Below are 14737 nucleotides of genomic sequence, written 5' to 3'. Positions count from 1 at the left end.
AAACATTACAAGCCCTATAACTAATGAGGGGATCATTTTAGATATAGTCCACTTTTTTCGAGTAGGTAAATTCGGACTATGTTTACAAACCGCATACCATCGCCCATGACCACACTGTTAACTGACAGTTCGTAAACCTTATTACAAAAGGCATAAGGTCCACCGATGGACAGTTAAGAGCATCGCCGTTTGTACCTATCTTAATACAAATAAAAGTCAACAACGAAAATAATTAATTACCTAATACGTCACATACCTATGACATGACATGAACAAACAAGGAAAGCTATATATAAAAAGTGTTTTTTCTCTGTCTTCTCACAAAGGAAAGCTTTGACAGTTTAAATTCCTCAAAGAAGGTCCGTAGTTAACACTAAACTCGAAACAGCACCTTTAAAAAAACATTAGGGGTCACTGACCTGTCCCAGTAAATTGAGGTAATGTGTGTGAGCTGCGTTTGTGTGTGAAATGGGGTAATTTGACAGAATCTGAAAATTTACCCTCCTCGACGCCCTCTTAAGACGAAATACATATGTGGGACATTTTCGGTAGTGTAATAAACTGATTTGCTTTAGTTGATAATAGAAACTCTGCTTCTTAAAGTGACATTCCATTTCCAACTGCAGCTGCAATACTGTTCATTTTCTATGGAAATTGACAATGACAGCGACGCGTTTCCATAGTAAAATGAACAGTATTGCAGCTGCAGTTGGAAATGGAATGTCACTCTTACTCGTACACAATTTGAGCTATGGTGATCTGAATCGCGAAAAGACTTTAATTTGAGTATTCATAATCATTGTTGGCTGATTATATCTTTAAATGTTTCATCTTTTTTATTGATTACTTACTTGTTCATTTAGACTTTGAAAAATGACACTTTAACTTATAGGATTTTTTTTATAACATACTTATTGGAGGGCCAAATAAGATAATAATAACCAGTAACCAGTATAAGTATTTCAAATGACGAAATCTTGGCAGGAAGCTGAAGAGATTGAACCTCGGTGGGAACGAGTTAACGGCGGTGCCGCAAAAGGCCCTCGCGCTCCTTGAGAACATGAAGAAACTGGAAATGCAGGAAAACCGCATCACTTCTATCTCGGAAGGAGATTTTGCAGGTATTAAATAAGTCAGCAGTTTTGCACTTGCGGGGTTTCAGAGCTAGTTGGATGTTAGAACTCTACGAGTTTCTGAGAAAATTACTCGCTTTTAAATCAACTAGAATTGAAGTAATTTCAGATATGATACGGCTTTAAAATCGTTCCTTGCATATAGCATTAATTATGTTGAAGATAATTATTGTTTTCAGCCAAAAGTCTTTTTAAAGTGCCATATTGGCGCTTTCATTGGCAGTCTATATTTAGTCACACAGTAAATTAATGAATATAAAATTAATTTTGTTCCAAGTTATAAAATAAAAGTCTTAAAAAAACGAATATGAACTGATGATGAATTAACATGATGCGAAGAAAATAGACGATTATAATAAGGGATACTGAAAATTCCTGGACTGGCCACTTAGAAAAAATAACAGCCGTATTCGAACAATGAGATACGTCAAATACTAGATTTTGAAACGATATGGATTAGATATGTCAGTGTCAAACAAGTGTCAAATGTGACATTTCTTCAAACAAAAACGTCACTTTTGACACTTGTTTGACACTGACATATCTATTCCATATCTTTTCCATATCTAGTATTTGACGTATCTCATTGTTCGAATACAGCTGTAAGTCGTCTCATATATCAGAATCCAGAAACTTTCAGTATGGCCCACGTACAATCACGCAATCAATAATTGTAGGCATGCGGAACCTGGACTCGCTGGGGCTGGCCCATAACCAGCTGCGTGAGGTGCCGGCGCAGGTGTTCTCCCACCTCTCGCTGCTCAACTCGCTCGAGCTCGAGGGCAACCTCATACAGAGGATCGACGAGAAAGCCTTCTCGGGGCTTGAAGGTACCTTTGTAAATCCTAAATTGAGCTTACTTAGAACAAGGACGATGACAATCTCATACAAAAGAAACGAAAGTATACCTACAACAACACAGTGCATTGTTAAAAAAAATATGGATTAATCAGGGATCATTTTAAAGAGTACATAGGATTGACGAGAAAGCCTTCGCAGGGCTTGAAAGTATGTGCACTCTAAACTGAACTTTGGTAACCAATTATTTCTATAACTTTCGAATACTAATAACACCTAATATAAAGAAAATAACTCTGTCTATCTGTTGTGTTTTCACGCTTAAATCCATTAACGGATATAGATGAAATGTAGTATAGACATAGGTAGGTAGTTTAAGACCCGGGAAAGGATATGACATAGTTTTTATCAGTCATCTACATCATTCCACGCAGACGAAGCTGCGAGGCCTTATAAGTATGGAGCCAAATTTCTACTACACCCCATAAAACACAGAACGTTTTATGCTAGAATTTTTCATAAACCAACGCGCAGATAAAGTTTAAGAATGTAGTCTTGCAATAGTTCCTAATTAAATTCTCTTACTTTTCTTCTTGCACCAAATTTTATTACATCTTTGTTTAGGCCTTTGGTTGACTAGTAGAAAATGCCTTTAGGCATTAAGTCCGCCATTTGTACATTTTATTTGTATTTTGTGCAATAAAGTTTAAATAAATAAATGTACATTTCAGGATTAGAATATTAATCAACTGTAATTTGTAACATTACTAAATAAATTATATGAATGATTTTCCGTTTTACCGTTTTATTGTTTATTGTTTATTTGTTGCATACAATTAACACTTACAGTTCAACCTTACGTGCTAATTGGAATTACATTACTTAATAGCTAGCAATATTTTCCTACAATACAATCATACATAGAACCCCCCTCCCTCTCAACGGAACAATTATTAACGCATTATATTTAATTGGACGGAAAGCAATTTACGGTAATTTCCACTCTTACCAGGCAGTCACCAATCATAAGGAAAATTACTAAGCAAAGTACTCGTACTGTGCGTTGTCACGCTATAGTTCGTTTTTTTTAGCATTAGAAAGAACTCCACAGAAGTAAGCGTACAGTTTTTATCAGGCTCTTTTATTGTTAATAATTATTGAATTATCTAATGTAGCACGGTCAATACATATAATGTACTTCAAATTATTACCGCTAAAAGTGCCGGATTTGGAACCACAAGCTTACTTCTGCGAAGTTCTTTCTAATGCTAAAAAAAACGAACTATAGTTAAAATAAAACTATTTAATATTTCAGGTTACTTAAAGTTAGGTACCTAATTGATCGAGCGATAAAAAATATTTTTCTTAGCTTAAGTACACGAATTTGTTAAGTTGAGGGATTTAGCAAGTAATTAGCATTTTGATAGCTACTGAGTAATTTTCAGAAGCTATAAAGATAATCACATAATTTATTTGAGTTTACGGTGTAAAAGCGGAATGCGTAATTAGAAATCGCACAACTTCAACTTTATGTAGAGATGAGGATGAATTTTTTAAATTGTTTGAACAGCGTCACAGTTCTTTTATTTAGAAAGTGTTCACAGGTCTTGTAAATAATATTCAATCTAGCCAAATACGTACTAAAACTACACTATTAAGCACTCGATTACTTAATATTGCAAAACAGTAAAGGAGAGAAAGCTGCTATTTCGGTAATAAAATTTTCTTTAGAGTTTGAGAAGGCTTACTTCAGTCATTTTCACTGTATGCTTCTACTAGCTGAATGGAATTTACGAGTATAATAGCTAAACTATCTAGTGTATACTAGTATTAAATATGCATCTAATAGTACATACGATACGATACGGAATTCAACAAAATATCGAAGTATTTATTATAAAAATGTCTTTACTTGGTAATAGTCCGTTTCTTACTTGGTTGGCGCGATGACCCAAAATGAGTGGGCCTCCAATACAGCATGCCACTTTGATCGGTACATCGGTCGCCGCCGATCAAAGTTAGCACCTAGATTTAAAAACCTATAATTATTGTGACAGAGAACCTGCAATACCTCCGGCTGGGCGACAACCGCCTGCACGAGATCCCGTCCGAGGCGCTTCGGCCGCTGCATCGGCTGCGCCACCTGGATCTGCGCTCCAACAACATCACGTACATCGGCGAGGACGCCTTCACCGGCTACGGTGACTCCATCACATTCCTCAACCTGCAGAAGAATATGTAAGTCCCCTTGACCCATAATATGGTGGAAAGATGCTGGCTATGGATGAGGTCTTGGTGGCTCAGATGGCAGGGCGCTGGAGTATCGATCCAGAGGCCGTGAGTTCAAGTCTCACCCAAGACAGTAATTTTTCCACTTTTGAATTTATTCTAAGCTTAATAGCATCGTTCGTAGACGTTTCTGCTTGTTAAAAATTAAAATTAATATGAAAGTATTTCAACGAGAACAAACGATCTGAGTTTTAGTTCATCGATCTTATTACGATATGATACAGATCTGTCAGGGCCAAGTGACGCTTTTGGTTGAAGAAATGTCACTTTGGACACAGATAAATCAGTATTATATCGGAAACAGATCGAATAACTTAAACTCGAATTGGCCTGTTATTCAAACTTGCGTCAAGCGGCATCCTCAGTGTGTGCTATGCTATAACGTCACGTATCGACATATGCTTTCAGGGGAGACAGAGGTGAATTGAAACAGAGGCAAGTTAAAACGTCTTCAATTTTTAGACATCTATGTTATCCAGCTGAAAAAAAAACGATTTTTAGCCGCGTCTCACCGTCCGCGAGTCCCTCGATATATTTTCTTGCCTAAAGACGATTAAAGATACCGACGTTGTTTCAACTTACCTCTGTTTAAATTCACCTCAGTCTCCTCTAAATTGAACATAATAACAAATTGTAATTACAACACTTACTAATAAAACGTCCATTATGGGTATTACATATTGAAACGGGTCACTAACCTTGTTTCAGTTGAGAATTGTTTGACACTAAAGTATGTTTCAATAAGATATTAGAAACTTTATACAGAGCCACGACCCGACCCGAGAATTTAAGTGATCCATTTTATACATATTTAATGTCTGAATCTAACCGAAATCTGATATTAAAACGCCTAATTTTAGCATCAAGCAAATCCCTTCCCAAAGTTCGTAAATTAAAGATGATTATTGATTAGAGTCTGCTTATTAAAATAAATAAACGATGTATAAAGTACATAATATATTTTAATGGAAATAATAATTTGGCATAGGTTACGCTATTTAAAATGGCTTTAGAGCTATTTGAGTACGGAATACTACGATTATGGAATTTGAGTGTAAGGAAAGTTAAGTAATTATAATATTTTGTCATAACATAACAATGGCAAAACAAAAGCTGATTCAGCGTAAAAAAATTAAAGTATGCCTAAGGGAATCGTAATCGTACCTTACTATTTAACTATAACATTTCCAACCAACTGACAAAGTTTTTGGTATCATTAGGAAATCGGACTATCTCGGTTTTTTTTGATAGAATGAAATGGGGACATTTCTAAAACGACTTGCAAACGTCTACAGCAAGTAAGTAAGTTGTTTAATCAGGGTTAGAATTAATAAAGCTACTAGAGATAGCCCTCAATTTTCTATTCAGATGTTACGTATTAACGTATTATGATCTAAATAAGCGCTTCGATTTTACAAAAACTATATTGGCCGAACCCTAGATGGGTTGTGTACTTACACTGGACTACATCAGATCGTGGGGCTAGAAGGTTCAGTATACCTAATTTTAATTTGCCCTAAAATAATAGCTACTAACCAAAGCAACAAATAAAATACAAAAATCTTGTCAAGAATAAATAACAAATCTAATTACATTTTAACGAATACATCCATCGTTCGTGTCAATAATTCTCTAAACATAATTTTGCCTCGTTTACTTTATTTTCAATGTAAAGGGTGTATATAAACAGTGTGACATTTCAGACAGACTCAGGGGCGAGAAGTCGAGAAAACACAAACATTGATGTGAACATTTCGTTCGCCATGTTTTCGTCAAGTGATAGCGCGCATGGACACGGAAAATAACTTGGATTTTCACGCCCACAAATCCCTGCGGCGGTCGAGAGGTCAAGACCACCATTCATGTTGTATAACATTTACAGAATACTTTATTTAAATATTTGTTAATTTGCTATAATGATTTTAAACTTGTATTGAGTAATATTAATTGGTTTTTTTAAAACAGCGCTAAAGGTTTCGTACATGTGTCAGACAAATGCAATAAAGACGTATAAATCTATCTAGGTTTCATTCCCGGGATTTTTTTTTTACTCCCAAATTTTTTTGTGAAAGATGTACTCCCAAACAGAAAATTAAAACGGCTGCAATTTTTATTAACAAGAGAAAATTTGAGGAACTGAAAAAAATATATAAAAATATAAATAAATAAAATACTAAGCTAAAACACTAATTCTTTAATAGGTACCTTAAAAATGTTTAAGGAGCTAATAGGTATTACGTTAAAGAGGGGCAAAGTTGTTGTTTATCCTTTCGCTAATATTGATACCCGAGCAAGCGAAGTAAGTACATATTCCAAAATCGATTTCGAAAAGTGGAATTGGAACACGTTGCCGTTCACTACAACAATGATAAAAACATTTCAAATTAAACTAAAATGAAAGTTATTAAATATGTATCATTCAAAATCATCACTTACAAGTAAATTCTTCCCGCCAACATGAGAGAAATAAATCAGAACTTGCATCAAACTACTTTGCCACTCATGTGGATAAAAAGCAAACTTCTCATTAGTTTTTGATGAGTAAACAGAGCCTTTACGAGATGCGGCAAATTTTTCTGTTGTCTTATCTTTTATATAAATATTTAACGATTTCTTCTCATTCCAGCATCTTGGGCTTAATTCATCAAACACCCTTCTCGTTTCGCGTGGTTTTGATTAATTTCTAGAGTGGCGTTGTTTGCTCAACTTCTGAGACTGAATCTCATAAAGGGTAGGATCTTGATTAATTAGACAAAAGTTTGCAGTATATTGTGAGGTTTCATGAGCCGACAGAATTAGATGTCACAAGGTGTTTGCGTTAAAATATTGTAAGAATGTAGGTTAAAGTAATAATCTTTTTTTTATTCATCTACTTTAAAAGGTGACGTTTGCTTCGATATAAATGAGCTACTTATCTGATTTGTTTTCAGATAAATTTTGGTCTGGCAAGTATTTTGTGGGGGTTTTACAATAAATTGGCAGAGTAAACAACAAAAATAACTTTACATTGCCATTAAACTTTCATTACCATGTCAACGCAGCTGGAAAAGTGCATATGGTCACTTTCAATAATGCGAATGGATTTCATTGAATAGTTTACATGCACTTTTGCAGTTCGCTGTACATGGTAGGTACACCTCATCTCCAGTAGATCAACATGACCAGATCTATTTTATGATTATTTTTATTTAATAAATAAATACAAATAATCTACAATGGTGAAATAATTTAGAATAATTTCTCAATCATTTTAAAAACAGATTTCTGAGATTCAATCAGTCATGATAAAAACCACCTGATCAATAACTCTAAGCAAGCACAAACAAAAAAATCTTATTACAATATGCAATAGGCAATGCTTCCGGTACTGAGTTTGTATGGCGAGAAGCGGGAATTTCCGGTTGCGGTACACTGTACTTTGTTAGTATAGAAAACTAGTACCGGGAGCACTCCGTAATATGCAATTGTCACTGGTTCTCCAATATAAAAACCTCTTATGTGTTTGTTTTCTCTAGGGTCCACCAGCTGCCGACAATGGGCTTCGACAACCTCAACTCGCTGGAGACACTCAACCTGCAGAACAACAAGCTGCAGCACATCCCCGAGGAGATCATGGAACCCATCCTGGACACGCTGCGAGTTGTCGACATTATGGGTAAAAACCATATTGCTTTATATTTTCAGACGATTACATTTTTGAGGGCTCGCGAGTGAGTGGAGGCCTGAGGGCCTACCGCGAACTAAGTTAGAAGTGTTGCCTTCCTGTCACACTTACGTACGAATTTACAGGTGCAACAGAGAGGCAACACGTCGAACGTGGCTCTGAGCTCAGCAGTGGGACGTATATAGGCTGCACGTATATTGGTGTGGCAAGGCCCAAGCTGCCGGTTGTCAGAGCCGCAGAGTGAGGAACCGACGTACTATACGCGACGTGTCCATAATTACCGCCTTTTGCATCCGACCCTTGATCCGACCACCCAGCGAGGCGAGAGTTTCTCTAGGTGTTGGTCGAGACTCTTCGCTATGAGACCGTTATGACACGACTATAGGAATAATGATCGTCGAGTCAACATCCCACATGGCGGTTATTATTATTATTTAAACATTTTGAGGTAAAATTGATATAAAATTAAATAGGTGATACCTGAAGAATTGCCACGTCGTGTCGGGTCACGCATAAATAGAGGGTTTCGTACTTTCATATGATATAAAAAGCCATACCAGTAAAACTTAGTAAAATAATAAATAAACTTAAAACGTGCCAGTTTGCTTTCAATATTTACTCAGAATGAACTTTTTATTTCGAACGGTTAATTCAAGCTAAGTGCTGTCCTTGGTCACGCTGTGCGATAACGTCGTTAAATTTAATTTACGTAATCATAACTCGGATCGCAACGAAACTTTGCATGCTCTTTGGTAGGTAATATCATGGTTAGCACGTTAACTATTTGAAGAAAATTAATGAGCGTAATTTTTAAATTATGAGCTTATGACACGCACTGTTTTCAATAGTTGTCTTATAGAGTTGTTTATAAACATAAATTGTATTCCATAAAAGTTTTCTATAGAGCTATTATTGCGACAAAATAAAGTGGAAAAAATTGCAAATGGCAGATATTTCTGCAATATAGATATTTTTTCCTAGTTACTAGGTATTCCTAGTAAAAACTAAGAAACACTTTCCGGAAAATAATAGTACCACCCCTTCTATCTTTGATTAGTATTTCGACATTTTACATTGATTAAAATATAAGATTACGTACTCTAATCTTATATTTTAATCAATGATAAAATGTCGAAATACTGTATTTTAGAATCAAAAAGAAGGGAGAGCAATTCTATCGACGCCAAAACATGAAAGAAAGATGATGACATTTTTTAACGTTTTAGACAACCCGCTGATCTGTGACTGCGAGCTGGCCTGGTACGAGGCGTGGCTGGCAGGGCTGCGCGACCGCGACGACGAGATGATGCAGAAGAAACGTACCGTCTGCACTATGGTCAGCGAGCACCGCGAGTACAGCGTCGCCAAGATGCCCCTCGAAAAGATGAATTGCAAGAGGAAACCTGCCTACGACCGCCCCAATAGCGCATTCATCTGTGGCGACTCCGTCACTAACCTCCTCCTCGCGATCGCCACCAGGTGGCTCTACTAAACGTAAATATACAATCTTAAGTTACCCTTTTAAGTTTCAGCCAAGGCTGGCTTCAAGCTAGCTGTGGCCGGATAGCTCGAAGTCCCCCTTCGCTTTATACTCGGTTCGATATTTAGTAACGTGATGAATTTGTGCGAAAACTCGATACATATCAATTTGGGCTGATAAATTAGTATTTTGGAGCGGTAGCTTGTGATAGTAAAGGTTTTAAAGAGTTAAAAGTAAGTGTGATACTGTGAGTATTTTTACATTTTAGAAGACCTCTTACGGCATGCCTTACTAATGAGTAATGTAACAACCAAAGCGTAGTAGTATATTATCGACTACAGTTCGGCATTTTATTAGTATCACTGGAGACGTGCTTCATTCTTAAAGAGATGCGTCGCTCGACGCATCACATAATTATGTGTACGGACCTTGCATGAGCCGTTTTATGTGATTAAAACAAAGAGCTATACAACTTAGGCACAAATATGATTTCAAACTTTACACAACCTTACTATTTGAAACGAAAACTTCTAATATTTTTTATAGTTTATCCATACAATTTAAAACGTAATCATATAAATACTTATTAGGAAAGCTTTTGCGCATTTACGATGTTGACTATAAAATAATATTACTGTATTCTACTCTTATATCGTGCGAGATGAGCGGGGCTCGTGTATTTTATTTTGCGTTACCTTTTCCTAAATTATTACACTTTCTGTGATTCTGGATTTGTTTCTTCCAATTATCTACCTCTATTTTTCTATTTAGTAAAAGATTAAAAATTATTTAATTTAGATACTATAATTTTCTATAAATCCATTATTTAAAGTTACATTTATCTTTACAAATAGAGCCCCTAAAATGTTCTAATTGACGTAGAGATAGGAGTAGAGAAATAAGTGTTAGGTAATTCTTTTCTAAGTAAACTAATTATATGCTGTTAATATGTTACATTATAACTTTGATTGTTGGAATTTCGTTTAGCAATATTTCAATAATTATTATATCATGTATAAAATATTTGATGACTCCTAAAATAACGAGTACACAGGAGGGGTCATAATTATAATTTAAAAAGAATGCGGTTATTTAATAATCTAAATCATAGTTTATACTTGTATCATTTCAGTTAGTCACTATCTTCTATTTTGTAGGGTTAAATCAAATAAAGCTTAGGTATATTTGCTGTAAAAGTTTAATCGATATTAGGTAGCGAGTTGTAATAAATGTGACTTTAAGCGTTGCCTGCATTCATTTAATAATACTAAATAAATATTTGTTTGCAATTAGTGTCTTTAAAATATTATGTTTTTTACAAACAAAAACCTACTGATATTGTGAAAAAAAAAACTGATCGAATCTAATCAACTTTGAGAAGTTATTCTCATGATTATAATAGGGTACTGGCCTAAATTTAAAGGCAAAAGTAAATTAAATTGGATTTAAACAAGAATTTCTATAATAAACAGATTTTGGAATTTCACCTTCGAGCTTCATATAAAAATAATGTTCTAAAATTTAGTGGAAATATATTTTCGCCAATTTTTGTATAAAAAATATTGTCAGTAATAAATTGATTGAACAAGGGTAATCTTGAAAACTAAAAACATATCTATTAGTGGTCTGAATTATAAATAAGTAAAATAAAAGATAAATGAAATAAAAACATTAGAAACAAATATACATAAGAGAGTAATGTACGACCAATATTTCTACTCCACCGCGAGTTCAATTTCCCGCATCTGAGTAAGTGAAATACTACCTACATTTTATGTGGCAACCATCCGTGACACGTAAAATAATGAAATTTTTTCAAGTTACAAGAAGTGTTGTATGTTTATATGAGATCAGTCACGATCCAAAATAGGCATGTGGTCAGGTGTGTCTGGATAGCTGAAATACAAAAAAGTAATTATATTTACATTCGTGTATGTTAAAAAAGAAAATGTTTAATGAATGCATGACGCGAGATTGAATAGGTGCACAGGTACAGTCCTATTCAAATTGCATTCTTTATTATATTTTCTACACTACGTATGTTACTGAGGGCAATGTTTGGATATAGTATCTAAGAAGATAATTACAAATAGAAATGTGGACTAGTAGAAAGCACCATGTTGTTTCCTCAAAATATTTATTTATGATATTTGATCAACATTTGAGTATAAATTATTTTTTATAAACTAAACTTCTTTCTTCTTCTTTTTTGTAAACTTTTTATCACAATTTATTTCAGTTCATGTTCCTAGCTGCATAATTTTTGGACGGTTTTAGATTTTCTTGGTAATAATTTTATTAGAGTTATCAATCGATCAAATGTTGGCACCAAAATCAGTTGTCTGCACGTATTTGATATAGATAAATAAAATTAAGGTATTCGAATTAATGTGATGTAGTGATTTGTAAGCACAAATATTTACTCTATACATTTTACAATATTGCACCTTTATGTCACGATTATACGAGTATACTTATTAAATATTAATATTAATCAGAGTCGAAAAACCTGATAAATTAAGAAAAACATACCATTTCATACACTTATTCTATTATACCTACATGTTTTTAGAGTATATTAAATGTATAACCATTTTCTCTTAATATTGACATCTGTCGATGATATTTAGTGTGGTGTTTTATTCAAGTTATTATGTAGCTAAATCATATATTATTATCTTCGTGTCTTACTAAACTGTAGATGATCTGAGGCAAGTTATTATACCTACTTACTATGAAAGCACTACGTATTTAGCTGTTTAAAAAAATATTTACATATTTCAATATCGTACAATGTTTACAATGTTTATCTACGTATCTACTTCATATCGATAATATATATTATGAGACCCAATAGCCATTGACGTGTAGGGGCTTATAATATGAAATACCTGCCAATAAAAAACTGCTTTGTCTACTCGTCGGTGGAAATTGGGATTGATAGTGAACAAAAGAACCAGCATTAAACATATCGGGACGGCGGCGCGAAACAAAATGTAGCGCCGCCGGTCTATGATCGTACATATCATTTAGAATAAGCCACTTAGCGAATGTATATCACTGTTGTATGTTGTTGGTATAACGTATATTTACTGTTAATTATTCATTGTTGGATGGAAAGCTTAACTTAATTAGTCATTTTCTAAATATGATTGTAAACTAGTGAGTAAGATTGGTCTTGATCTGTGCATTGTGTCATTGATGAATTTACAAAGTAACAGGCATGAGAAGTATCTGAGAATGCAACAATCTTTAAATTATTTTAAAATGATTAAAATGTAAAAATATCTACGTCCGATGAAAAATGTAAGTTCATGATTGATGTTGTTACTTGTGCGCTTTTATTAAAAAAGAGTGCTCTAGAGAGCTACGCTAAGCTGACCTTTGCATTGAGCGCCTTAAAAAATAAGGCGAGTACAAATGTACAATTCAAGGAAATCTTTAAAAATTTTGGAAAAAAAAATCCGGTATTTTTTTAAATTTTAACGCAATTAAAGGTTTACATTTTCCACATAAAATTTAAAAGCTTCAGTGTCGAGCGAAATTGCGAGCGTTTGGTTGTAGCCCTCGGCTACATTAATTGAAGCGGAATATGATTGGCTCACTGGCTCGTTGATGTTGCTAAATCAAAGGTAATTTTGCAGTAACCTCAACCTAAGCTCCCTTGTTTGAATTGACCTGTAATAAAGCCCAAATCTCTGCATCAATACAATACTCAATAACTTTAGAGTCTGCAAATGATGAAGGTCTTTTCCCTGGATTCCAATGACAGCCAATTCAAATTCTTAATATTAACGTTTAGATTCTACTCATTGGGTGGCTTATACAATTTAATCTGTATCCTTGTACTAAATGGTTGTATCTATAGATGTTTCATGTTTCCAGCAATAAAACGATTTGGTGTTGTATCAATATTCTATCGGAAATATTTTTAGTCGCATTTTGAATGTACTTTTCTTGAAAGATATCCGTGTTAAGAGCATGTTTATAGTCACATTTATTATTGTGTTGACTCGTAAAGTAAGTAATGTAATTCGAATATTGATATTTTACTCATAAGGGTGTATTTATTTTATTCGGTTAAATAAAAAATAAATCGGTCATCTGCGTTTCATTTTGAAGTCTAAATCAAACTGCCATTTTAAATACACTTAGTCTACATAGTTCCAAACTAGTACTAATAAAACATGGGATACTTTGTATCCCACAACTCAATCCCTAAGGGGTTAAGGGGGTGGAATGGAAGTTAAAATTTAGGGGAGGGAATAGACTTCGCGTTTAACGACTTCTACGCGGACAAAATATCGGAAAGAGGTAAGTTTGTGATGTATGTATGTATAAATATAAACTATTTTTTGTACACAATATGTATTTGTATTTTTTGTACAAAACAAATATGGCACATGATAGACAGACAGACTTCCATAGTGAGTGACTGAGTCAGTTCGGTCATTTAATTATACAAATTTTATCTATATTGCCGAATAAATTATCATCATCATCTTCCTCGCGTTATCTCGGCATTCTGCTCTCATTTGAGCCTGGGGTCCACTTGGCAACTAATCCCGAGTATTGGCGTAGGCACAAGTTTTTATGAAAGCGACTGCCATCTGACCTCCCAACCCAGAGGGTAAACTAGACCTTATAGGGATTAGTCCGATTTCCTCACGATGTTTTCCTTCACCGAAAAGCGACTGATATATAATATTTCGTACATAAGTTCCGAAAAACTCATTGGTACGAGCATGGGTTGAACCTGCGGCCTCCAGATTGAAAGAACAATATATTATTCATCTTTTTTGGGTAGATGACGAATTCCAGAGATTAACTCAGGACTGAAAACGGAGTATTATGTTTTAACTTTTAAAATCTTGGCTCAAGTTGATCCCAAGGCGGTCTGGAAAAAGTTTAGGATCAGCGAAATTATAACGACTTTTCAACAGAAGAATAAAGTATGTACCTATTAACAATAAAAAATCCTTTGAAATAGCTGCCTACCTCACCGACTAAAACACTTATAAGTGTAATACAAGAAAAATTCTTAATTTAAACATGCAATTTATAAAAGCTTCACATTGTCTGCTATCTCAAAATTCCAGATAAAACCTTCTTTTATACATGAAACTCACAGCATTGAAGAATAATGCATTCCATCCTTAACTTGTGTGAGAATGTGACCCAATTGGGTCAATTTGGGCCGGACGGGAAGTAATTCAGTTGGATCAGTTTATTAAATCAACAAAATAAGGCGACAGGAAAGTACGTAAAGTTAAAAAAGTTAATTTAACATCACCCACGGTTTAAACTCAATCAAAATGGGTGATAATTTCGCAAATCGCAGAACATAACGAAAAATCCAACCAGATTTATGGA

The 14737-nt window shown here is 34.4% G+C and overlaps 2 protein-coding genes across 3 annotated transcripts in view; one reads left to right on the top strand and one right to left on the bottom strand.

The window, feature by feature from the left end:
* LOC134665315 (slit homolog 2 protein) overlaps window positions 1-13465 on the top strand; it is a 126559-nt gene extending 113094 nt beyond the window's left edge. For both annotated transcript variants that reach the window (XM_063522231.1, XM_063522232.1), the window contains exons 7-11: window positions 985-1121; window positions 1811-1963; window positions 3989-4169; window positions 7736-7875; window positions 9111-13465. In XM_063522231.1, the coding sequence (XP_063378301.1) occupies window positions 985-1121; window positions 1811-1963; window positions 3989-4169; window positions 7736-7875; window positions 9111-9376 (877 nt within the window). In that variant the 3' untranslated portion in view covers window positions 9377-13465. The remainder of the gene's footprint in view (window positions 1-984; window positions 1122-1810; window positions 1964-3988; window positions 4170-7735; window positions 7876-9110) is intronic.
* LOC134665312 (pre-piRNA 3'-exonuclease trimmer-like) overlaps window positions 1-14737 on the bottom strand; it is a 301305-nt gene that overhangs the window by 184751 nt on the left and 101817 nt on the right. The gene's annotated exons all lie outside the window — the stretch shown is intronic.

This window comes from Cydia fagiglandana, chromosome 6 (genome assembly GCF_963556715.1).
Source record: "Cydia fagiglandana chromosome 6, ilCydFagi1.1, whole genome shotgun sequence".
NCBI lineage: Eukaryota > Metazoa > Arthropoda > Insecta > Lepidoptera > Tortricidae > Cydia > Cydia fagiglandana.
The sequence above is the reverse complement of the archived record's forward strand: the minus strand, read 5'-3'. Positions and strand labels throughout refer to the sequence as shown.